Here is a 27,318-nt window from a genome sequence, read left to right as displayed (position 1 = left end):
ACATTCAAGTTGCCGAGCTAAGCATCCACTTGTCAGTCTTTGAAAAACCCAGAGGCTTGTTTAACAGCACTCACTGCTGTTCTGGGGAGATTTCCAGAATCCTTAAAGACTATTCTAACCATCTGGATGAAAAAAAAGTTCTGTCTGCTGCACAACACAGAAGGTTGTTCTTTTAGATTTCCTGGGCTGCAATTCTTATTTCTTACTCCAAACAAGATGCTAGCAGGAAATGAGCTCATGTTCTTTTTTAATATGGATAAAGGTGAACCAAAATGAATTAAAGTTTTATCATCAGTTATATCAGTTACCAACTATTGATGTTATTTTATTTTTGTGTTATTTATGTGTCACTCAAAGCTAGCCAGAACTATGGCTGCGTGTAGAGGAAATTGAGACTTAACTTGGAAAACTAAGAGCTATATAGACAAATGTCTTTCAGCACATTTTTTCAAGCCTACTATTTTAGTTGACTCTCACCAGTCTCATTTTGGCCGGAGCAAGCAGCAGTTTTCAAATGCTAAAGGCAGACAAAAAGTAGCAAATGGCTGGTCAACATAGACAAGCTTTTAGCAGCTAAAGCGCCAGATATTTCTCTCAGGAGCTGGTGGAGCTAAACAAAAACAAAACAGCAAAAACAGACTGAATATTGGGGCTTCATTCTTCAAGTAGCTAGAGAAATTAAACAAAATGAATGCTAAAGTCGTGTTGAATCTGCAGGATGTGTAAATGACCAACGTGCTAACATGCCTGCCAGCGCCACTTAAGGGAATGTAATGGTAACACATGAGAGGCACAAACTGGAGCTTGAGCAAACCTGTGGATGGCCTACTGCCTTGGATTTCAGTTTACTAGTTAGTGTTGGCCCACTACTTGTTACTCAGAATAGGAAAAGCCTCTTAGTAGCTTTTACTGGGGCATTACATCCAGATACCTGCTCCTCTTCCGGGCAGGAAGTGGAGCAATAAGGTGCTGGAGCTGTCTGGAAATTTCCAGGAGAATACTCAATAGAGCCGTTTCCTGTTTCCATGTTTATGATTGTATTGTTTTAATTATTTCCTACTGTATATCTAATTGTTTTCTGTTTAACATGACAAATATTTGCAAACTTTTTCATATTGCAGAAAAGACGATAGCTGCAGTGATAGTGTTGGTTTAATAAATGCCTCAGTCCAAAATGTGAGAGAAGATCATAACAGGAATGGTTGGCAAAATGCTTTTTTATAATCCCCTCACACACATGCACACACACCCCTCCTTACACCAACTATAATCATGTTGCATCACAGTGCTGTGCAGCGCAGAGGAGCGGCAAGACTCGCCATCTATGAACTATAGATGAAGCGTATCTTGTACAGGAATTGAGTCGTGTATATGATATTAATGCTGCTATTGTATCTCTATATGATGACTGTCTGAGAGCTTGAGGACATGCATTCCAAGCAGCAGTGTTGGCTGTCTGTGAGGGTTTGCATTTGTCTCTCTCTCTCTAAATCCTGGATTGACGCATGCTATCTTAATCTCCTTACTCAGAGACAATCATGACCCAGAGAGAGAGAGAGAGAGAGAGAGAGGGGAAGAGAGCCCACATACACATTGCTGTTCCCCTGTAATGATTTTTTCCAATTTAGTCTTTGGTTCTGCTTTTCTTTGAGACAAATCTCTTTTTTTTTTCTTTTTCACGTTCCTTTAAATGTGCAGATTCTCTCTATAGTAGTAGTGAAATGCCATGAATAAGAGGCCATTAACTGCAAACTTATATGGAAATTGTAGATGTCATGTTACTCTTGTATCATTACTTTTACATTCAGGGAAACCCACACTACAAGAAGGTAATAGTACATAATGGTTAAGGGTTTTGATGGTGTTTTTTTTTTATTCTTTTTTTACTTTCCCCCAAACCAAAAATACAAAAGCAAAAATATAAATGTAAGAATTGGATGAAACAGTGTGTTCATCTGCTCTAACATAAGCTACAAATGTTAGCATGCATCAAAACCACGATACAAACATCCATGAGCTTGAGTTGTGATATCAGAAGACGAAACTGTAACACACTCCTACCCCAACGCGCTGCAGGAGCCCTCATTATGTTACTAATGTAACAAAACTAACACTGCAACACATGTAAATCACACAATTATTGTTCTATTTAAAGTTAGGGCTGCATATTTTTGTAAATATTGCACATTGCACCTGTTTCATGTCGTTCAACTCTTTGTGTCATGTGACTATTTGGCTCCCATTATGATCGAGTGATCACCCCTGCAGTAAGAGTTTGGCTAGTTCATTTAACTCAAGATGGATATAATCCTGAGATTGGAAACCCCCTGAGCATTTCAATTATCAAATATATATTTTTAAGACCCCATGTATGGGCTTCTCATTTTTATACGAATCAGCTTGACAAATTAAAAAGTCAGCCAGAGACAGCATTTTCAACCAACTCATGAAGCTAATGTTAACTAAATTAACTGTATCATATATGTATTTTACATTGATTACAAATCTACCACTTAAAATTTGAATTTATTTCTAACACAACAGTTTCCATGATTCAGATAGGGTAGACAAAGGCAGACTTTTTATTTATAGCCGACAACCATGGATTTTGTCAGATGAAACTATCGCTACAGATTTTATCGGTTGTAATTGGAAATCTGTGTGGCAACAGTAACTAAGCTGAGACGGGGCTTAGCTAACAGTCAATTAATTGAAGTAGTTTCCACTTTTAACCTCTTCCTTTAATATGTAACCACAAACCGTAAACATCAGTAGTAAAGCTCAAACCCATATTAACATATTGTATAGGCATAGATTACATCTAGTGCAGTGCAGATTTGCTGTCTCTTTTGATCTATAATTGGAGATCTAAAGGGGCCATGATGCAGCCTTTAACTCCAGAGATGGAGGCTCATGCCAAAGTAAAGGTGGCAGAGTGGCCATATCTGCTCTATGGTAGCATCAGGCAGAGGGCATGCAGCCAGGCTCCTTCAGACAGATGATGCAAAGCAACTGATTAGACAGAGCTTGGAGAAAACCGGATCGGAACACAGAGTGCATGCAAATGAACAGGCTGATAATGACCACGAGACAGAGTAGCAAAGAAGTCATCAACGGAGTAACAGAACATAAGTAAATGTGCTGCAGCTAAATATAAGGATTGTAGTCATCAGATAAAAAGTCACCGATCCTCAGGTACAGACAGACCCAACACAAGAAAAGATTTATAGGTGAAAATGAGAAATTTTCAAATACCTGGGCTCAGTGCCAGCAGCTCATTGGAGGACCGACAGGAAATTAGTCACAATTAGATCAGTGACCTGCTCTACAGACAACAATGAACTGTAGTAAAGGGTGTTTGGGAAGCAGACAGTGTTTTTGTCCTTTCTGATGCATGACTTTATCTATGAAGCCCACCAGCAAGGTTTTAATGAAGCTTATTAGTCTTTTTCCCAATAATGTATCTGCAGATCAGCTAGAATATCCCGACATACTACGTGTGAATATATTACATTTTTTCTCATGAACAGTCTTTGCCTTGTTCAAGATAAAAATGATGACATCTTTTCAAGAGGACAAGCTCACCAACGGGGTCTACTATAATACTTTACCAATCAAATCCAGCAGATCTACTCTCACCTGCTACAGTAGAAAGATATTTTTGCTATACGAAACTCAGATTCAGATCCAGGTCGTACACATCAAGCAGCAGGAACTTGTGACTTGTGAAAAATATCATATATAGACAGCATGGGACACTGACAGTCGGAGACAGGCTGGTCTGTTATCTGTACTCTGCCGTGTAGTCTGCCTCACACCCTTTTCTCCTGTAAATCCTGAGGTTGCTTGTTTTGTTGAAACTGTAAACTGTATATACAGGATATACAGTATGTATTCAGATTTATGTACAGACTGTGGTTGAAGGGTTGGTGCTTGAAGTCCTCTTGTGAGCACTAACCCATTATTAACCCACTACCATGGGTATATGACAGTGTTTGAAACATGACATATCAATAATAACATGCTGAATGAAGGAAGCATCAATCCTTGATAGTTTCGATCATTTTTGGTTTCATTGTTTGTTTATTCTCAAATGGAGTAATTTTTTACAACCTGGTTTGAGATTGAAGTTTTGAAAACGTGATTACACATTTGTCAGTGCTTTATTCTTGCATTGCTGTAAACATTTGTATGAACCTGAATGTACATTCACTTGTTCACATAAGCTGGGCCTCCCCCTGATATTCACCAAAGTTAACCATAAAATCCTGCATGATAAACCCATTTGGAAGGAAAGTGGGTGGCGCTAGTCGTGGTGTTTTCACACACACGGCAAGCTTCAGAGCTCAGTGTTGATGTACTCAAATTTGGGTCAAACAGATTTTTGAGCTGGTAGGGTTCACAAATAATTCTGAAGTGTGTAGTTGTAAATCAGCTTTTGTAAACCTTTAGAATGAATCTGCATGAGAAATTCAAGTTTGTACATGTGTAGATCTCTAGCTTGTAGATTTCAAGATTTGTATCTTTCATGTGTACTTGTGAAAATCACTTTACCAGCTCAAACTCTTTTTGACCCTAACGAGTCCATACTCTTCTCCACATAGCTGTCCCTTCACCTCAACTGCCACGAGGCTGAAGGCGTCACAGATCTGCTCATACTGGAGCTGCTGTGTTGTGATGTGGAATCTCTTCATCCTCCCCCGTTTTTTTGTAGCTACTAATGAGACATAGATAATGACAGTACTTGAGTAGCAGCCACCAAAGTGCAAACTATCAGAATAACACTGCCTACTAAAGCAAACAAACTCACAAGCACACACACACACACACACACACACACACACACACATCCACCTCCTTTAGTCTGAACCCTGCTCTCCTAGTCACTGTGGAGAGAGATACAGTATGTTCACATGGTTCACCTCAACACTGCTGCTTTCATGTGGACTTTACTCTGATGCTCACTGATGCTGGATCAGTCTGAGCTGTGTGTGAAAGATGCACGTACTATGCAGTGTAAGCAACAATCTGCTGCTACTGTATTATTGGATCATCTTCCTTCCTGTTCCTCTGTGTCTTAAGATACTTATTAATGTCATTTAGGCGTGTGTGTGTGTGTGTGTGTGTGTGTGTGTCAGTCCACACATGACTATTCATTTATGTGACTGGCATGTAACTGACTTGAATGACAGTTCAGCATTTGATGTTTGACATCTTCAGCTGTGAGAAGTACAGTAGCAACAGTATTGAACGCTGACCTAATTATACTCACGTTCTCTTTGGAGGTCTAACTGTCAGTTCAATACCCCTTCAATGGCTGTCCCACTGATTTAGATGTACTGCTCGATTACAGTGTTTTCAGTAAGTCTATGAGGATGTAGCGGATTTCACTAAACACATCAAGTTAAAGACTTTGAGCTGGAGATGTAGAGGATGATTTTTTTTTTTCCTCTTATGTGTTTTTCTCCGAGGATCACAGCATATAGATTAAAGTATTTTCATCAGAGGGAGTCATTTATGCTTAGGTGGCATATTTCTCTCAATGGTTGCCATGGAAACGACTCCCCATTTGGTGGGAGATTGTGCAGCAAGAATGGTATCTTTAGTGACACACAAGTGTACAATCTGCTGCAGTGGATAATTTCTGCCTGTGCTAAGCTTGGGCCATTTTGCCTGGAGAAGAAGGAAGATGGATGGATGGTTGGATGGATGGATGGATGGATGGATGGATGGATGATTTTTCTCTCAGAAATTCCATCACAGACATGTGTACCATTTCTACCCAAGTGAGGAGGCATTGCATGAATTGTTTACCAGATGTGCATTCGTCAAACCAGCCACTTAGTTCTCATCCTTGAAGTTTTTGTTATTTTTCCTTAACATGCCAGACAAAACATTCATCTGTGTGATAGTTGTCCAACAAACTGGTTCAACACACTGCACCCTTCTGAGACTTGAGGTTGCAATGAGTCTTTTTTTCTCCCCTCCATCGGCCAAAAGAGCAGCAATGAGTCCATTCCTCACTTGACAAATAAGGTTGCTACTCAAAGGTGAGAGTTATGCTTTACTTAAAGTATTTTTAACAGAATGTTTTGGTTTTACAGACTTCAAGGATGAGGAGGACTAAACCGTAGGTCTGGCAAATGTACGTTGGGTTTGATTTCACACCTAAAATAGACAGCACACAGCAGCTTCCCTCTCATCGGGGGACACAGTTGGGACTATGTCTACTGAGACTGAACTGAGTGTTTAAGAAGTGTGAGTGTCATGAGAGGGTTCCTTTAGTGGTTTACATCAAGGTCACTTGAAAGCGTTTGAACATGGTTCTGTGCTTCTCTTGTCCTCAGTCTCAGTATTTTCTGCGACAGGTTGTTCCTTAGATTGTCTTAGTGAATTTTCTTTGGTCTGAAGCTTGGGAAAGTTAACTTTGCTTCATTTTTGCACACAAGAAGGTATTTTTTTCTGTATTTTGGTCTAAATCTGCTCATACAAATTGAGAGGCGGAAGGATCAATGCAGACTTCAGTTTCCTCAAGTACTAAAACAAATCAAAGAGGTAAATATGAATACTTGGATAAACTGTAAATGTCTTTGATGTGAACATAAGTTATCTCACCTTTCTTTAAAGGACCAGTGTGTAGGATTTAGTGGCATCTAGCAGTACTGTAGAAAGATGGTGATGCAACATGGGGGGCTGGATGGAAGAGATTCCTCTAAATATGTAGATATGAAGCGCTTATTTTAAGCTTATACACTAATGAAAACATAATTATAATATATTTGTATATTATTTTATATTCCATTTCTTCTAATAGATGCCCTCAAATCCTACACACTGGTCCTTTAAGACTTAGCCCAGAGTTCAGTTTGTCCTCTGGGGAATCGCAGTGCTCCAGGCCAGCCAGCTGGCTCCTGGTGACTCGATGGCTCTGATTATTTCAGTTAAGGGATGGAGTCCATCTCCCCAATCAGATGCTCCTTTCCTAATGTACTCCTCTGGCGCGTGCCTAAAGAGCTGTGTAAACGCTTTTGAGTGGAAAAGGAGTCACCTTCAGGTAGCACACCAGAGAACACAGCTTCACTTGTTCACATCATCCTTGTCCTCCACCTTCCTTTGCCCACCCTCCAAACCACGTAATCACACTAATGGACCGGGATGGCTCTCCAACAGGGAGGGACAGAAAGATCGGCAAAAGGAGAGGAAGGTGAAGAGATGGAGGGATGAATGAAGAAAATTTGTATAGAGTTAAAAAAAAAAAAAAGAAATAGAAATAGAAAGTTCTACTTAGAAGAAGCCAAAAACATTAATAAAGGATATGGCATGATGTGGATATAAGAGAGAGAAAATACTATATAGGTCAGCAATTCAGGATATTATTGGTCAATAAAATCTACAGTTTCAACTGGCCTGTGATTTATTAAAACCCTTATTTTTTCATGTCACAAAAGGTTCTCTGTGAAACAGGGCTGCAATTAATGATTATTTTCAGTATCAACTAATCTGCCAAGTATTCTATTGATTTATCATCTTGTTCATAAAATGTCATTAAGATTACATAAAATACCTATTCTGAATTGCAAGGTGATGTATTCAAAGTGTCTGTGTTTTCCAACCATCAACCTAAAACTCAAGAAATTTCTTCTAGTTTGCCAAATCACTCAAACAATTAACAATTAAACATAATTACAATATTCACAGGTTAATTTTATGTCAAGTGACAAATCAGTAAATTGATTCATCTTTTCAGCTTTAAAGTCTGAGAAAATAACCTTGCTGATCTGATTTATAATGGAAAATAACCTACAGAGATAAGTTAATAAATGTGAATGATGTTGCCATTTTCATACAATACAGTGAGAGAAGGCGTGACTTTTCTTTTATTAAAAATCCTATCAATAATTCATGTAATTCCCTAATTTTTGCCTCCCTTCTCCCAGAGAGTAGACATCTCCAAGTCACCTGCAGTAGTGTGCTCAGCATTGTTTAATAATTCAGCGGGGGCGTTTTGTACTATTGGCTGGGTGACATTGGCTAGCAGGAGAGGCGGGTGCTGTGCGAACAGATGTCTACACCAGTCATGGGTAAACAAAAACCCATGCCTGGGCATAATTCTGCCCCAGGGAGATTTATTTCCTCTTCTTCTCTGATTCCCTCCTCATCATCTTGAATACTCTGTCTTGACACTGTCTCCACTGCGTCCTCCTGCTTTTCTCTATTCACTAATTACCAACAATGTCCCACCTCGTTATTACATCACGTCCTCATCCTTCACGTTATTTGAGACGTTATTTGTATCCAAAGTTAGTGTGGTTTTTCCTTTTGTAATTAAGTCTTAAGTATTTTGAATTTATTGTCCATCATGCAAAGCTAATTACATTTATCTCAGCTGTAGATTGTCATGGGTCGTACCCCACCCGTGTTTGAACTCTGCCTTTATTTTGATCTCGGCTACACACCTGTAAGGGTTTGTGACTGTACCTTGTGCGGTTGTGGTGCTATCGCTGTGACAGAATCTAGACATCTACCCACCAACGTGCTCAAAACAGCCTCTGTGGTAGTTCTCACTACAGCAGGTGTGTCCACACGCTCAGACTCACTAGGTGAAAACTATACCAACCCTCCTGCCGCGGCTGGTAAACACTGCTGTGCCAACGTACCGCCTCACAGAGCCGCTAGCATGACTGTTAAGGTTTGTTCAGACAGAACAAAAAGCAAATTCCTGCCTCATGTCATTTGCATAATTTGTAACCACTAGTTCACTTGTACACTCCACCATGATTCACCCCAAACAGAGTTTAGCTGTAAGCCGGCCAACAACGGATGTAACAGTCACGTCTGTGTGAGTGTGTTTACCTTGGGCCCAGACTCAGAACTCACTAGAAAATCAGCAGAATTTTTAATTCAAACTGAAACGTTTTCAACTCGCACAAATGTGTCTTTGCGTCAATTTGCACCGCCCCGGCAAATTCCCTTTACATGTCTTCCCATTGACTTTGTTGTTCTGCCTCTAAAGTTTGCTTCACATTCTGTCTGAACACACGGTTAGTCGTGTTTTTTTTTTTCTTTCTTTCTTCATTCAACATGTCTCCTCGCCTCACTTTCATCGTACATTCTCTTTTTCTCTCTCACTTCCCTCACACCCACTGCTTCCTCCCTGCCTCTCATCCTCCCTTCCTCCACCTCTCCTTCAGTCTTCTCACTTAATTTCATTATACAAGCTATTACAGCTGAGTCTGTTGGAGTTGAAGATAGTTCCATCATAACTACTGGCCTATAGTAATGACATGCTGCATAATCCATCATTGTCAAAGTCAGAGTGTCTCACTCGTGTCAGGCAGCGCAGTGTGCACTCATTTGGAATAACGGCGAGAGTAGGAGTGGGCGACGGGGTAAAGGAGAGCCAAAGGGAAATTGTTATCTGCTGGTTGAGCATGAGGTTTGAAAAGTGAACACACTCTGGACTGACACTCATATTCACTCAGTACAGCCTCATGAGCCTCTTTAATGAACATAAAGAGGCTCCTACAAAACACATTAATGCTTTGTCAAATGTGATTTTGCTGTCTGCATCCAAGCCAGGAAACGTGACAGTCTTATACTGCAGAGTTCATGTCCTGAGTCCCACCTTTGTTTAGGTTAAGGCTTCTGAAACAGTTCAGTGCTGGTAGCACTATACAGCAACACCGTATAGATTTATGGTGATCAATCTGTTTCATGCTTTAAATATTTTAAATGTGTTGATGGTGGGTAATGTGCAGACTTGGAGAAGTGGAATTACATCAGTGTAATTTCTATTTCAGCGTGTCTCACTGCTGTGCAGTAGTTGTGGGTATGTTCTTTTAACTCTCTACAACAGAGAGCGCACATCACAGTGAGCAAACTTACAGTGGAAATGGCTCACCTTGCTTCATGTTATCGTCACTCTCAACTATCAACATTGGAAAGCTGTAGGAGGAAACACAAAGAATCAAAGCCAAGTTTTGCAATTTTGCAATTTTGCACAGTCTGCCCTGCGGCCGAGTCCCACCCTCATTTCACTGCTTTGCTTAATCTAGTACTTGGTGGCATGTGACAAATAAAACTTTGAACAGGTTTTTAACACCCCTGCAATAATATTGTATATTGAGATCTTTGGGCTGGACTGTATCATGATATTAAATTTCACCCAGGCCCCAAACAAATGACTGTAAATCTACCATTAGGGAAAAGTGGTAGTTTTGCTTAAATATTGTAGAAGCCATTGCATCCCTTCTTTGGCTGTGAATTGCCTAAACATAACCATAAAACAATAATCATTCTTTCGTTGCCAGGAACAGCTACTGTAGGGAAAACAAATGAAATACCTTGACACTTGCAGAGACTCTCAGTATCATTGTTTCCTTGCTATGCTGAATAAAAACTGCAACCTGGGCAGCAGTTTGTCTCCAACAAAACATATTTTATAATACAAATTAGGTTTATATGAATATGTTTTTTTAAGAAAGAGGGTAGACTCACCCAGCATTGATAGGTCGTAGATCCACAAATTGCAAGTTGGTTGTTCAAACTCTGGCTTCTGCTGTCTTAAGAGTGAGACAGTGAACCCCAAATTGTTTGTGGAAATTGTCCAATCTGTGTATGTACATAAAATTAGAGTCAAATTAATGTCATGTAACAAAGGTACTATTAAATTGAACAAACACTGTGAAATATAAGTAAAGATTTGAGATATAACATGAAATATTGAAGCTACTATGTCATTAGTATGTACAGAATAAAACATTTCAGCATGTGAGAAAAGAATTTGGGATTAGATTTGAGAATATTGACTTTGGCACGCCAAGGACTCAGTATCACTGTGTTGTTAAAATGCGTCAGACAGAGCAGACTGTCTACAACAGAGAGAACTGATTTGTGACTTTGGGATGCAAGTGTGTATCTTGAGTGCCAGATTGACGCGGGGGGGCCGTGCCACCCCCTGGCTATGACACAGAGGGCATTAATTACCATGTCTTTGAGGGGACAATCTAATCTCTGGGACACATGGCACATAAACCTGGCGGATCCCCAGGAGGGATCCGCCGCAACACCTCTTGACAGTTAAAGGCAGGAAGGTTCTGGAAAAGGGAAGAGAAAATGAGAAGGCATGTAAAGAGATGTTATTTGTGCTTAAGCTTACTGGTGAAGTGTTAAAGCACTGGCACCACGTTATTTATCAAGCCAGGTCTTGGGTTAAAATCATTTTTTAAATCCATCAAGTTACAACCCCCATATTCATGTAAATGCAGTCACCAAAAAGATTAGTTAAAAGAGGTTTTATCAGTGTTCATCTCTCTGCCTGGAACCTTTAGCAATTTCATGTATAATCGCAAATAACTTTTTTGTTCTGTGACTTTAAAGGGGCACGCCACCAACTTTACTTTTTTCATTACAGGGGAGTAACTCACAGCCTGTATAACAGTTGTGTAATGTTGTCTGTGGCTCTGGACGAACTCTGTCAAGTCTGACAAAATGTACTCATGTGACTAACATGAATCATCTTGGCATGGGCTGCATACTTTTTAAAGGAACTGGGGGCATGGAGTTTGAAAGATGTGGATGTTTATCAGACAGGGAGGATTTAACTTGGAACACTAACAAGCTTAATTTTGGAAAGTCTACAGTCCCAGTGTTTGGGGTTAAATCATAGTATGGACTTAAAGCCAAGCCAGCCCACTCACTGATGCTTTCATTTTTCCTTATCTATATTTATCTTCATCCTTGAAGTCTCCATACTTAATGCTATGAAGTGCAATACTAAATTGCTGGAGTACGCTTTTAAATAATTGATAAGAAAACTGCTTTCTTGTCTGCCCTGTGTTATCTGGAGCTATATTAGAATATAAATGCATTAGTCTCATTATTTTTGAGTTTTTGAATTGTCTTCTTTATTTTCATTTGATATTTATTTGGTTCAGACAGTACTTAGATTGTCTTCAGGTGCCACCTTAGGTTGTTGCAACAATTTGATCTTTTATTTTATTATATTTTAGGCAATTTTATTTACGAAAAATCAAAATCATATAATTGTTTATGTAAATCTCATTCTGTGACATGTTTTCTAATGTCTGTTTTATTTTGAAAATTATTTTTACAGCCTTTCTAGGCCAGGACCCTTTGAAAAAACAAATAAAAATTATGATTTCCAGTCTTAACAAGGCGAACCCTAGTTTTACAGTTGATCATGTAGGGCTGTAACTAATGCTTATGCTTTGTCCATCACAATTTCCAGAACCCAATTCCCCATATTATGGAAGCTGGCATAAACGTTCAGCATTTGAGCTTGAAAAGTCATAAAAAAACAGACTGAATAATACACTGCAATGCATAACCAGTTCAACTGATTAAACTGTCATTACTCTGTCTCTCTCCTGCAGGGAGAGCGTCAGGATTCAGATGTCGTTGAGGAAAGAAACGCCCAGGTGCAGCTGGAGAAGGCCAAGGTACTTTCTCACTGTTGCGTCATGGTCTCAACCCGGCTCAACCCGACCTGACCCGAGCCACCGCTGCCCTCATAGACTCATTTTTCAGAGAGGCTGCTCTCAAGGACATGATTACATCACGGACAGGAAACACAGACACCAGGACATTGGATTAGCGGAGCAATATTCAGCTATTAAAATGAGTCATTGTAGTCTTCATCCTTGTCATCCCTTTATGTGCTCAGCGTCTGGAGAAGGATGATAATGAAGGATATTGATTATAGCTAATGTGTGCAGTGATGTGCCACTTTTGTTGAATACTTAACTAGATAGTTTTTAACTTTATTTGAAGCTGTGTTTAAGTTTGTAGAATATAAAGACTGCAAAATAAGTCAAATAAAATAGCAGGATAGAACAGGTCACCAGGTCAAAAAAAAAAAAAAAGTATTATAGTAATTTCCACTTCTTCCCAGTCATACAACTATTAATTGATGAATGAAATTCTAAGTCTCACCATAGTTACAATATATAATACCCCCACGAAAAAGATAAAGAGAAAATGAAAGCTTCTTGTAGCGGGGTGGGTGGGGCACAAAGACCATTACACACAAAGACATCAAACTATCACAGCTCATATCAAACTCTTCACCTCTCTTTGCCTTTTAAGCAGCGCCTGCTGATACACGTCCCAGTGAATATTGAATTAAATCCTCCCCCAAAGATTTAATGTGCTCCCACTGGTGCTTTGTAATTAAGGCGGCAAACACGCTCGGCCCATCCCCTGCTGACCTCACAGCCTCTCCCACAGCCTCATCTTTCCAAAGTGGAGTAATTAGCAGCTTGATCGGCATGCCACTGACATTTGACTCTGATAGGATTACACCACCGACAGGCATTCAATCAGGAGGAAGCGTGCAGAAGCTACAGTTCAGCAAACAGGAAGATACTGTTGGCTTTTTTTTCTCCCAGCAGACATTTTGACTTGTCATTGTAGGAAAAGCACAGGTGTTGCTAATAACTTGAGCAGACATTAATAATGGCTCTGGTCGTTTCATGTGTCCCAGTAAGTCTTGACTTTGACTGTGAGCCAGCAAGTTCAAAACCAGGATCCCGAAACTCCCTCTGCTCCCTCTGATTGTGTGTTCCTGTGTGTGTGTGTGTGTGTGTGTGTGTGTGTCCGTGTGTGTGTGTGTGTGTGTGTGTGTTGCAAAAGATACAATATATTTAAAAACAATAAGTCATGATGTATTTTAGTAGAGAAAAAATGTAAATATTAATAACTTGTGTTGGCGTGAGTGTGTGTGTGTGTGTGTGTGTGTGTGTGTGTGTGTGAGAACTGTATGGATTATGATGACTGTGACATACATTAGTGATAACATTTTGGTCTGAACACCTGTCCTATGTCCCCAGTACAAGCCTGTGGCATTTGCTGTGCGTTGCAACTTCTCTTACACTCCAGCAGACGACGACAATGTCCCCGTACCGGGCCAGGCTGTTACCTTTGAGGCCAGAGACTTCCTACATGTCAAAGAGGTTTCGAAAAAAACACACACAAATAACATTTGTATTAAAGTACAGGTGGATACACAGTTCAGCAGATCACAAAGACGTAAAATGCAGTTACACGGGTGCTGAATTCAGTTACTAATATTGTCAGAGTAAGGAATGTAAACCATGTCTGGAAATCAAGCCTTAAATTTACACTCTGAAAATTTTTTTTTTAATTTCCAGAAATTCAATAATGAATGGTGGATCGGGCGGCCGGTGAAGGAGGATGGTGTGGTGGGCTTCATCCCCAGTCCAGTCAATCTGGAAACCATTCTCATCAGAAGAGAAGTCCAGGCGAGGAAAGCTGCCAAGGCCTTAGCCAAGTATGTACATCATGCTGCTCTTTCCACTGGATTCAAAACAGGAGGGTTTTATACCAGCACACAAACCTACTGCAGTGTGCTGCCTTATCCTGTCATGCTAATAATAATAATCGTTATTGGCACAGCACATGTACAAACAAAACATCATTACAACATCAAATACAGAGGATTATATTTCGGCATTCAGCTGATGCTCTTTGAAAAAATCCGGAGATTAGTCAAACTACATTTTGACTAGAGATGTGAAATCAGTGTGATAAGGGTCACACCTACGTATCTGTAGTTTGAATCAAAATATAAAAATAGAAGCAAAATATAAAAGAGAAAAAAACACAATAAAAAAGGAATAGCAACAATAAATTAATTCATTAAAATAAATACTTAAGCTGTGTTAAAGTAAATTCAGATATGCTGAGCTGCTTCTTGTCCGATCAATGTTTTAAACTCATCAACATTTCCTTATTTGCATTAATTAGGCTGCTAATCAAAACTGTAATATTTCTGTTCGCAGCCAACAGAAAGTGACTGCTGATCAAAACTGAATCTTTTAGCTTGAGTTATTTATAACTTTAGTTACCTGCTAATGTTGAAATAAAAACCTAATTAGATTTGATAAGGGATTCAAAAAGTCCTACACACATCCTTTGCCTAGAGCCTCAGAAATCATCCACTACTCCCATCCTGGGATACTTTCTAGCCCCAGGTTGGTTGTTTTGTCAGTGTCAGCATGTTTTTATTATACAATTTAGATGCACTTGCACATTTATTTGGGAATTGACTGAATTTAAATTCTGTAATAATTGAAACGATAAAGATCTTTATAAACAATTATATTTATTATTATTTAGGAAGGGCCCCAGGTAACATACGTATTGAGGTCCAAGTCAAATCAGAACGTGGCATTACAATCTGTAGAGCGTATGACAGACTCTGTCCTTCGACTGGTATCATGTCAATGCTGCATTATCCCTATCAATTTTGCAATTAAAATAAATTAACGCAAATCAGTTGACAAAAAATGTGGGTTTTAATAAAGGATTTGAAAGAGGATGGGACTATACCAGTGATTTTACATGTTTTGGTGTATTTTGATAAATTTCCCTGGCCTTCGGTTTCTATTAATTTCAGCATGCTGTAAAATCAACTTTCACAGATGTGGAATATGTTGGAGACAGAAAATCTAAAAGTAGGAATCCTTTGGTCAGTCAGTGGTTTTTTTTTACTCTAATCAGCTCAGCAGGCAAGAAGATCCACTCCACACTGCCAGATTTTGACTTGACCTAGTTAGGCTGACAGAAACACATCTAGGGGATCTTGGAAATTCGGGTTTGGTGGCAACTGTATGTGCTGAATCACTTGAAGGGATTTACTCTCTAAGCTTTATATGGCTGTGTCTCATAAGTAGATTTGCAGATATACTGAAAGCACAAAATCTTTTATTAAATAGACATAAAGTGCTCTATTTTCATCATGACTGAAGCGTTGGAAATTAGAGTGTAAAGAAGGCTCTGTTTATGATGAGACGTGAGCTAATTCTGTATTTTTCTCTCATTTCAGCAAAGCTGCCTCTCAAGCAGCTCAAGATATGAACTCAAAGAAATACACTCCTCCATCACAAGGCCAGTGTTTACTGAAATGTGTAAAAAGATTCTTTGATGTTAGTTTTAACAATTCGTGAGTTAACATTAAGTACCTCTCTTATCCTTTTCTATGAACAGCCAATCAGAATGTGAAAAAGAAACCGGTAAGTGACCGAATATGAAGTCTTCATTAAAAAGTGTTTTCCACATCAGTGTGAGGATACAAAGTAAAGGAGTTTTATGTTGAACTAATTAAGTTAACACGGAGTGATAGATGTTCAAACTGAAGCATCTCATACATTTCTTATCAATATTGTCTTAGTTAAACCACTTTTTCTGCACCATTATGAGTTTATCTGACGCATAAAGATTGCATTTCCCATAGTTACTGAACTTAATTCCACATCTATGCTTTATACTTATCAGGCCTGCAAAATAACAATTATTTTCATCATTAGAAAAATCTTTAGATTTTGCTTTTATTAATCAATTATATGTTTTCTAAATAAACTGTGATAAAATAGTGAAAATGCACATTATAATTCCCCACTGCACACAATGATGAATTCAAATTGCAGAAAATGTGCAGCAGATATTGAGTTTACAAACATATATAACAAGCTAGAACCCACAAATGTTTGACATACGTGATTATCAATGGTCAAAAATAATAGTAATAACCAATTTATGGATTAATCAATTAGTCATTTCTGGTCCAATGTTCATACAAGGACTGTTATATTTCTACTGCTCAGGAGTGATGTGGTTAGAGCCATAGTTCTGCAATTGTGTCTGGTGTGAATGACCAAAGATTGGGCAACAGACATGACAACAGTCCAGTATGAAACATCAGAGGTTGTGTATGGAAGATAAGATCCATTAATCCAGTGATGGCTGCAGTTCATCTTTGTATGTTGTGTTTTAGACATCAATTCACATTAACCACATTAGTTAGTTCACATCTCTCCGATTTTCAAATTGCTAGAAATTACTCATGTTCATTTAATACAATAATATATTCAGGGACACCAAGTTCAGAAAGATGATTGAGCCAAAGAATCAAAAAGAAATGTGTATGGAGATTATTGACTGAGGTTGTCAAATAAAAACTTAGTGATTATATTGCTTGTAGTTGTTACTGTATCTAATACACCGAATTAATGTTCTTTTTTTCTTTTTTTTGTGGCTATAGGGGGAGCAGGTGGCTATGTATGATGTAGTGCCTACAATGCGTCCTGTGGTTCTAATGGGACCATCACTGAAGGGCTTAGAGGTGAGTCTGCCTCACACACACTCTGAGATGCTGTAAAGCTGAGAAGATCTAGAAGTTTTTCAAATATGTATTGGTATTTTGTGTTGAACCTGAATAAAGGAGAGCTTTATTTAAAATCCCTGTTTTCTGTGTAATTCCAGGTGACAGATATGATGCAAAAAGCACTATTTGACTTTTTAAAACATCGATTTGAAGGCAGGTATGTTCTGATTTAATTCTTCTGTGTCACAACTTTTTATGTGGAAATAAAACATAATGAAAATCATGACTGTGTAATAATGGTTGTTGTATTGTCTCTTCTCCAGAATTACTATTACACGGGTCACAGCAGACATCTCTCTGGCTAAACGGTCCATCCTCAACAACCCTGGCAAAAAGGCCTTAATGGACCGGTCCAACACTCGCTCTAATTTAGGTAAACGGCTTTATCATCCTAACCTGCCTCCACTGGTCGTTGCAAATCACCACTGGCACTTAATTTATCTGTTTGTGGAGCCAGATGGTTTGGGTTTACCGCACCAATACAATTCAGATTGTATCAGTAGCAGCAAATAACACTAAATTGATTTTTAAAATAACTTCTTGTAATTGTGTTAGCCCTCTGGCATTCATTGTTTTGTCCCCTGTGGCAAACCTTACCCACTTCGAAATCTAATTAGGTTAAAACAAGCAAGTGATACTGTCTGACCCAGGTGTGGAATTAATGTGTCAGACCTGCACTTTTTCTTTATCTTACTGAAACACTTTGCACTTTATGTTTATATGATTTTTCTTATATGTTCACTGCAAAGATGAACCCTCATTCTACATGATAATAGAATGTCTTTACCCCAGTGACACAGAACAGTAGGCTAGTCTAAACGCCCCCACCCCTCACCCCACCCCCCGGTTAGAGGAAGAAAGAATAGATGTAGAGAAGAAAGGGGATAAGATTTACTTGGTTTTCTCTACTCTTGTCTTTCTCATTGCTCTCTCATCACAGATGCTGCCGGTATGTATGACTGAAAGCACCGGTAGTCCATGTGTGTTTCAACGCTCTACCTTCCTTCTTTTCTTCCTTTCATTACCTCATGTCAGTGCCAGCAGTCATTGCTAAGACACTGTTCCATGTGTAAATATACACAGGTGCTGATTTTACAATTGATGAAAACAAGACTGAATTTGGATCAAGATAGTTTGTTGTAGTGGGTTTGCTGTTATTTGTGAGTGTGAGCATTTCTTAAAGGACTGAAAAATCCACAGCCACAGCCTCCTCCATGCCCTGCTTTCTTGCTCTCCCTCCTGTGGCCAGACTTTGAATTACTCCTCCCATTAGTGTAATACATCCTGGTTGTCTTGATGGATTAGTTACACAGGAACATACAAATACACCACTCAATCACAGGCTCTTATTAAGTAGGCAGTCTTATCTGTATGAGTTGCTAACAGGTTTGTGTACTTTTTTCCTTGTTTGTTTTAGAAATGATTTATCATAAACATGAATATGACTAACTTTTTTTCAATTTTGTTTTATTCAATTCATATGCAGAAACAAAAGTAAAATCCCAAATATCCTTTAAGTTACAAAACCAACTTGTAACTTCGTTGACAAAACCATCTCGCCACATGTTCCAACTTCTGTTGAGGAATCTTGTGTGATATGACTGAAAGTTCCAGAGAGGCAAATAAATGGGCCTTGCGGTGAGATTATTTTGTCAGCTACTGTTTCCGAGGTCAAGAATGAACTTTCTCAAAATATAACTTGATCATTTATCTCCAACTTTCAAAATAAAAGATTTTAGATTTGAGGCTCTTTCCGCATCTTGATTTGAAAAAAAGAGGAAAAACACCATCATTTCAGCTACTCTCATAATAATGCAGAAGACGTTTAAAAAGTATATATTACGTACAATATTTATGATATAACTCAAAATTACATGCAATGGCACAATGTGGGTGTTCCAAATGAATGATCAGTAAATTATGAATATAAAAAATTACTATTAAAGGCTACAGGTCGATAATCTAAATACATCGTCATGAATTACCTGAGATACAGTATGGCGTCTTTCCTTGTTTCAGATGTGAACAAGGAAATGAACAATGCACAACTGATGGCTTTCCTGGACCTTAGGTGCTAACATCATGCTTTTACTGTCTGCTTTTGCAGCCCAGATCCAGGGGGAGGTGGAGCGTATCTTTGAGCTCGCCCGCAGCCTGCAGCTTGTAGTTCTAGATGCAGACACAGTCAACCACCCTCTCCAGGTGTCCAAGACCTCCCTGGCTCCAATCCTGGTCTATGTCAAGATCTCCTCACCAAAGGTAAGCTTCACCAGTGAGTGATTGCTACTGTTAGATAAAGTATGTTTACTAAACAGTGAGCTTCACTGGCAGTAACTCACCCACCGTAACCATCTTTCTTTCTCTGCTTCTTCAAATCTCCTCCCTCTCCTCTCTCATGATGTTTAGGTGTTGACCAGACTGATCAAGACAAGAGGGAAGTCTCAGACCAAACACCTTAATGTGCAGCTGGTGGCAGCAGACAAGCTCGCTCAATGTCCACCGGTGAGCGTCATCTAGTGGCCACTGTTCGAAATTGATGCAGTAGTAGTTCATGAATGTTGAATGAATGCATGTAGTGATATTGTGTCATATTATGTTAGATATGTCAGTTGTTGTCCAGAACTATACATTTGGCTTTGTTTCAGTAGTTAAAGTTGTGAAACTGGTAGTAACTGACTATAAATTGAAAAACAGTAGTGAGTTGGGGATAAACTGGAAATATGGTGGTGGGTCCTTGATTTACATGCAGAACTGTAGATTACATTGACAACTATAACAATGACTATAAGGTCATATTTTTCGGGGAATTTGGGGGATTCTGCAGCTTGGGGAAAGTTTGCACATGAGTGGTATTTTGTTTAAGCTGATTTCAGTATTTTTCGACACAGTCGACTTGAATTCTACTACTGTTAAGCCAACAAAAATAAAAACTTAAGTGTTGGAGGGCATTTAGATTTTCATGTTGGGAAACAAAACTTACAGAAAATATATTATTTTACTGCTAATGAAGTGAAAACACAGTCAAATTCAACATATTTCTCACTGTATTTCCTGACATCTCCTTATCTGAATCTCATTACAAGACAGAATCACAGACTCACTTGATTACCAGAAGAGAACCATTTTTAAAGCACACTGCCACACTACCAGTGGTGTCAAAGACTATATTTTAAAATACTCCCAGTTACAGGTTAGTTCTGTCTTATGGTCTTTTACTTACTCTTGTCTCTTTTTTTTTGTTTTTCTGTAGGAAATGTTTGATGTCATCTTAGATGAAAACCAGCTAACAGATGCCTGTGAGCACATCGCTGATTATCTGGAGTCCTACTGGAGAGCCACTCATCCACCAGAAATGGAGCCTACCAATGCACTGGTGGCCCATCTGGCCGAGAATACACTGCCCACCAATCCTTCAGGAATAACGGTACATCAGACACAGATACATGCTGTATATGGGAAAAAAAATATGTACTCAATAAAGTGATAGAATATAATGTGATTTTCAAAGATTTCATACTGTCATCTCATCTCATCCCAATCATCTCATCTGTACAGGGAGTCTGCTGAATGCATTGTAATTACAGTATGATTTCAGTAGGAATAGTAATGTTTAACAACAGAAACCTCACACTGTGCTGCATCTGTACCTGTTTCCATTTTTTCATCTAACATTTTCATTTCATTTCTCCTCATCCTACTCCACTGGAAAGTTGCTGAAATGAGATAGGTCTACCTCTGGTGAGTGAGACACCTTCAAATTCTACTGTAGCTGCATTTTTATCATTCCACCGCAGTGATGGAGGTTGGTTACAGTAGCGCCTTCTTTAGGATTAACTAGAAAGGATTTGTATAGTTTTTCTGAAATAATTGATTTTCTGTTTATAAACAATCCAGGAGGCAGAAAGCACATTGCTAAAGTGTCATGATAGTTTACATATAGACATTTTCAATTTAATGATGCAGCAACTTTCTGAAATCCAGTAAAATCACCTTTTAAATGTAAAATTATAGGCAGCCCTCATCCTTGCTTTTTTAAACTTCTTTACCACATACCACATGTGGACACAAATCTGTCAGAATTATTGCAAAGACTTGTTGTTAGATGTTACATTTGTGCGGTGCGTATAGGTAAAACTTAATTCTTGTATAGGTGTGACCAGACTGATCAGGACTAGAGGGAAATGTCAGACCAAACATCTGATTGTCAAACTGATCCCAAAAGCGTTTATCATAGGGCCTGAATGAATGTTCAGTAAACAGCCATAGACACAGACTAACAGATGTGTGAGTTTACTCACAGTCATATTTTAAAACTATCGTCCCTTCCTCTTCCTTATCCACCACCCTCATCCACCACCTTATTAAAATCCACAGACATAAATAACTATAATATACATGTATATGTGTTTGTGTATATATTATATACGTTTCCATCATTCCCATTACCTTTGCAAGTTGTACAGTTTACAAGTAAAAGTACATTTATTATCTTTGGTTTTACACCTCAGTATAATGTAATCAAAAAATCAATCAAAAAGACTTTTGATGATATAGTGGAAGTAGTCAAAATAAAGAGTAGTTGCAGAGAAGCCTGAGGCAGCTTGTGTGTCTGTCTTTCTGTGAGCAGTTGCACAACGCTGCGCTGACTGTTCCAAGGTCCCATGATAAAATTGAATATTATCATCCAAGAATATTCAAATTGCCTCTGGTGTGACTGCCAGTACATGCACATGGGGGCCAGCTGCCTCCATAACAGCAGCTGTGTGTGTGTGTGTGTGTGTGTGTGTGTGTGTGTGTGTGTGTGTGTGTGTGTGTGTGTGTGTGTGTGTGTGTATGGGTTTGTGTCCATGGACTTGAAAATACAAAAGTTTAGTTGCCTAAATTTGAAGACATACTGTATGTATAGCACACACATGGTGTGACTAGTCATGTGACATTATGTTGAATTTTTTCATCCCAGGATGAGCAGAAGAACAAGAAGACAGCGGCTCCGAAGAGGAAGGGTTCTCATGAGAACCACCTAAACCAGGACCCCCCTTCAGCCCAGGTTCAGGAACAGAGGGCTGAGGAGGGCCAAAGAGAGGAGGAAGAGCGGCTCCTGAGGACTGAACCAAAGAGACCCCAGCACACCCACCACCATCACCATCACCACCACCACCGTCGGATGGAGCACCACAGCCACGCCCAGCACAGCCAAACACCCGGTGGCATGGAAGTACAGTCGAGTAGGGATTACAGCCAGAGGCTTCCCCGCAGGCATCCGCCCGAGGAGAGGGAGGAGGAGGTGGAGGATCTGGTGGAGGAGGACGAGGAGGAGGTTCGCTATAACCACCGAGGCCATAACCATCACCACCACAACAGCAACCACCATCATCACCACCACCACCGTCAGCATCATCGCGGGAACAGCCAGCCACACGTCGAAGAAGACTATGAGCAGGAGCACAATGAACGCAATCGGCAGCACAGGCATCACCAGCATATTCCACCACGGACGCACCACACGGATCACTATCCTGTACACAATCATCACAACTACCACCACCACCACCATGGCAGAGACAGAGAGAGAGACAGAGAGAGAGACAGAGACTGTGACAGAGAAAGACACAAGGACAGGGAGAGAGACAGAGATAGGGATCGAGGCAGAGATAGAGACAGAGATGCAAGACAATGGCACAGAGATTCTTATATTCACTCATGACTGTTGTTTCTGCCGTGGGTTGGTGCATGGTTTTATGCTGCTCAAGTTATAATGCACTAATGGACAGGGCAGAGTGTGTCATCTTCTCCTCACATTGTTTGCCATTTTTACCCTCTGCCACATACACACACTTTGTTCTTTCTTATTCTTTACTAAAAGGAGTTTTAGCACTTGTAGGATAACTTTTTGTCTGAATTATTTTCATCTAATTCATATGGCTCTGTGTGTATTTTTGCACAAACATTGTTCAATTTTAACTGCATCAGTTCGCTCATGCTGTATTCTTTTCTAAAGTTGGGCTGCATTAAACTATTATTTTCATTATCAATTAATCTGTCAATTGTTTTCTTGATTAATCGTTTTGTCAATAAAATGTCAGAAAACTGTAAAAAATTGAAATTTCCCACAGCCCAAAGTGACATCAAATATCTTGTTTTAGAGAGTCCAAAACCCAATGATAATCACTTTACTATCATATATGACAAAGACAAACATCATATCCGCACAGTGGAGAAGCTGGAACCAGAAAATGTTTGGTATTTTTGCTTTAAAAATAACTAAAAGGATTATTCAATTATTAGAATAGTTGATGATTAGTTTTCTCTTTGACAATCTCTTCTAAAGTTTGTAATTTTGTATTGTTCATTCAAATGTATGGATGCTGAAAATAGCCATCATTGCAAAACTTTTATTTGACCTATTATCTGAGATCACAAGTTTCTTGTTATCGCCTAATAAAAATGAGAAACACAAAAGGTCCATGTTTGAGATTTATCCAAAAAATGGCTGGTTTTCCCAAAATAAAAATAATATAACAATAAAAATAATTATTATCCTGTATAGAGTTGAAACTGTGGATTTGTTAAAAAAATAATCAGCTGTCGTTTCATTTCATTGATATTTATGAAAACAAAAATGCCAAACGTTATCTGGTTTCAGCTTTTCAACTGTGAAGATTTACTGCATTTTCTGTTTTATATCATTATAAATTGTGTGTCTTTGTTTTTGACTGTTGGTCGCATAAAACAAGCAATCTGAAGACATCACCTTGGCCTCTGAGAAACTGTGATGTGTAATTTTTGTAATTATTGACATTTTATACACTAAATGATTAATTGAGTAATCAAGAAAGTAATTGGCAGATATCAGTGTGAAAATAATCAACAATTGCAGCCCAAAACAGGTTATCAGGTAATTAACTCATATTCTTGAGATAACAGGATAAAAGAAAATAATTCAGTCAACATCTGTTCTTGGCTTGGTGTTTTATGAATTCTGTCTCTGCAAAGTTACACAAAGGGATCTTTTGTCTAATCAAATGGTCAAATAACTGTGGGGAACAACTGACTCGTGTGTTTCAGTGTCACATCTTACTCTGCCCCCATGTATTTAAAATCAGATACATATCTTCAGAAGCCAACGGTTTATTTTAAACATTGGTACTGAAAGTCAAACTATTTTTCTACTTGATTAAAGGGAAGTCATACTTTGCTTCCCACTTTTTAAAAATGGTGTTCAAGCATATTTATTGACTTGCGTTTGCTCTGTCTGGAAGCATGAATAATCTTTTGGTGACATTGACCTGTGCTATATGCTGGATACTCTATGCATCTTCTTGTGATAAAAATTATATTGCTTGAATACAATCTCTATGCATTTGTACATACTTCATAATTGCCTTGTTAGTAAATGTAAGGAGAGCCAGAGAGCCTGTTGAACTGTCTGGTAGAACTTGACCTATTGTGTATGATTGCGAGTTCCTTTCAGTATTATTTGTTTTGGTTATTTTTGTTTTGTACAGCATTCAGAAGTTAATTTTAACAAGTATGCATTCTATTGTTGAAAATCATTAAAATGTAAAACAAAGAATGTATTAAGTGATATTTTATTTGAAGACCAGCGCCTGCCTCACATATTGCTATTCACACTATTTTGTCCTTAATGAAAGTCCTTTCAAAATAAAATCAGAAAGTTATGTTGTTTTGCAAGGGAGGAACAGAGGGTTATTTCCAGGGAAGTTGAGGGTATTAGAAACCAAGGCGACACATTCTACAGTTTAAAAAACTAATGTGGAATATTTTATAGGCTAATTCTTTGCTAAATGTTAGTTCGACATTACAACTTACAAAGCTTTACACTGGGGCTTATTTTTATACTTTGGTTTTTGTACGGATTAAACAAACAAAATATTCATAAAAGAAGGATCAAGTCAAAGAAAGTCCATTTAAATCTATAGAGATTAAATATCATAGATACTTCATATACAGCAATGTATATCCGGTTTACTAAATGTACAATGAATTAACCTCTCATGTGTAGCTGCCAATTTAGGACAAAGCACATATAAGAGTAAAAACACAAACATTAAGAGAAATGCAGCACACCAAGTCTAGAAATGCAATAAATACCAATAGATAGGAGAAACATTCAACAAGACTGCAAAGTTTTGAATCTAATCAACAGTAGGTGTTGTACATCCAATCTAATGTACATATAAAAAATAAAATGAAATTTAATACAAACTATCTTGACTCAAGGATGAACTGATTGGATTTTGGTCAATGGTCATAGGTCAAGGTCACGGTGACATCATAAAACATGATTTTGGCCTGGTGAGTGTAATATCTCAGGAACTCCTCAAGGGAATCCCTTACAATTTGGCACAAATGTTCTCTTGGACTCAAGGATGAACTGGTTACAGGGTCAAAGGCTAATTCTTTGTTAAATGTTGGACCCCTGGTTTGGGGGTCAAAGGTGAAAGGTGTGATGACCTCGCAAAACATGGTTTTGGCTTTGAGGGAATTTCTTTAAATTTGATACAAACATTCACTTGGATTCAAGGACAAACAAGGTCAAGGTCATGGTGACCTTAGAAAACACATTTTAGCCATTACTAAAGAATTCACACACTGATCATGACAAAGTTTCACACAAATGGTTAATGTTTGGATGACTCTGGACCTGCACAAGACATGAAGAGAAAAAAAAGTCTAAATAACATAGAAAATTAACTACCAATACACAAAAACTTAATAAATAATGATTGACAGGTGGACTGAACAGGACTCTATATCCAGGATGTTTCAAATAATGTGGGAAATCCAGTCTGAACTAGTAAGTTGACGCCATTTCAGTGAAAGGATTGTAACGAAAATGTAATGTGACACTTAGGCTACGTGTTGTTCTCCATGCCAGCAATATCTAGCAACAGTAGGTTATGGAGAATACAGGCGCTTCTCTGTTTCCAGGTAAAGCTAAAGGTTTCTGTTTACCTCAAAAGAATTTTGCGGTGGTGGGGCACTCACAAGGCTATATTCTTTATGTTAGGCTCTGTCTAAAAGTGTAATTTCACTATAACAACAGATTATAATAAAAATATATCGTGACGCTTATGTGTGGTTCTTCATACTGCCATTGCCAGCATCATAATTAACGTTCCTCTCCACGCTCCTAACTAGCATCCAATCACGGTCGATGTTTAACCCCGCCCAAATTCGACTGTGAGACCAATAAAATCACGGTGGGCGCTATTAAACGTTTGACGTTGAACCCCGCCCCTGCAGCTGTAGCCAGGTTCTTCAGTGAAGTTGGCATCGTTTGATTGAAACTACTAACGTTAGAGAACAAACAATTGGCAACAGACGAGCCGACGTCGCCACAACAAACAGCAAGTTAACAATTCGTGCGATGCTAAATGAAACAACCAGCAGTGTTAACGTTAGCTTAGCTCGCGCATTTTCCACTGTTGATAAAAATGGAGGCACGAGATTTGTCAACAGCCGAAATCAACATGGCAACAAATGCACTGGGGCATTATATGACATGGATACTTCATCCACATGAAGGAAAAGACGGTTGACTTCGACATCAAATAATGTGAGTCAGATTCAACTCATATCTGTTTGTATGTTTGTTGCTGTATTTGTGTTCGCTGGTCACCTTCTCTCCCACATGTCTTTCCGTGGTTATGTGTTTGAGTATTCAACACCTAGCTGTGTTCCAGTTGATGTGGTGTATACGTTATATTAGCCTATGTGTCTGAAGCTGTTGTTACAACCTCTGAAGGCTATACACAGTAGCAGGAGCAGAGGTTTTTTTCCTTTTATTTGTGTATTTATTAGCTATTCAGTCACCTGTTGACCATGTGTGGTCTAAGAATGAGTCAGTGCAGAGGGTCTGTTAGTGGCATGTTAGAAACAATGACTCAAACAATGACTAAAATACTGTAGGGCTTGTAGGCTCCCTTTGATACATCCTACTAAGCATATGTAGTGCTGTGCAAAGACATTAGTGCATTAAAAGTAAAGCGAAGACGTGATCTTTTAAAAAATACTGCAGTAATTCGTTTTTTAAAATCCACTTCATAGGAAGGGCCTTAAACAGAAATAACCTTTGCCTCTGACCATCC

At 38.7% G+C, this 27,318-nt stretch overlaps 1 protein-coding gene and 1 long non-coding RNA gene across 4 annotated transcripts in view; both read left to right on the top strand.

The window, feature by feature from the left end:
* LOC130179295 (voltage-dependent L-type calcium channel subunit beta-3-like) overlaps positions 1-24,779 on the top strand; it is a 36,335-nt gene extending 11,556 nt beyond the window's left edge. For all 3 annotated transcript variants that reach the window (XM_056392189.1, XM_056392190.1, XM_056392191.1), the window contains exons 2-13: positions 12,396-12,461; positions 13,851-13,973; positions 14,172-14,311; positions 15,869-15,930; positions 16,030-16,055; positions 17,084-17,164; positions 17,305-17,363; positions 17,470-17,579; positions 19,314-19,465; positions 19,613-19,708; positions 20,457-20,630; positions 22,167-24,779. In XM_056392189.1, the coding sequence (XP_056248164.1) occupies positions 12,396-12,461; positions 13,851-13,973; positions 14,172-14,311; positions 15,869-15,930; positions 16,030-16,055; positions 17,084-17,164; positions 17,305-17,363; positions 17,470-17,579; positions 19,314-19,465; positions 19,613-19,708; positions 20,457-20,630; positions 22,167-22,910 (1,833 nt within the window). In that variant the 3' untranslated portion in view covers positions 22,911-24,779. The remainder of the gene's footprint in view (positions 1-12,395; positions 12,462-13,850; positions 13,974-14,171; positions 14,312-15,868; positions 15,931-16,029; positions 16,056-17,083; positions 17,165-17,304; positions 17,364-17,469; positions 17,580-19,313; positions 19,466-19,612; positions 19,709-20,456; positions 20,631-22,166) is intronic.
* A 1,610-nt stretch (positions 24,780-26,389) lies between these two features.
* The window catches only part of LOC130179310 (uncharacterized), a 29,570-nt gene continuing 28,641 nt past the window's right edge, over positions 26,390-27,318 (top strand). The window contains exon 1 of the long non-coding RNA XR_008829275.1: positions 26,390-26,786. This is a non-coding gene — a long non-coding RNA (uncharacterized LOC130179310). The remainder of the gene's footprint in view (positions 26,787-27,318) is intronic.

This window comes from Seriola aureovittata, chromosome 12 (assembly GCF_021018895.1).
Source record: "Seriola aureovittata isolate HTS-2021-v1 ecotype China chromosome 12, ASM2101889v1, whole genome shotgun sequence".
Taxonomy (NCBI): domain Eukaryota; kingdom Metazoa; phylum Chordata; class Actinopteri; order Carangiformes; family Carangidae; genus Seriola; species Seriola aureovittata.
The sequence above is the reverse complement of the archived record's forward strand: the minus strand, read 5'-3'. Positions and strand labels throughout refer to the sequence as shown.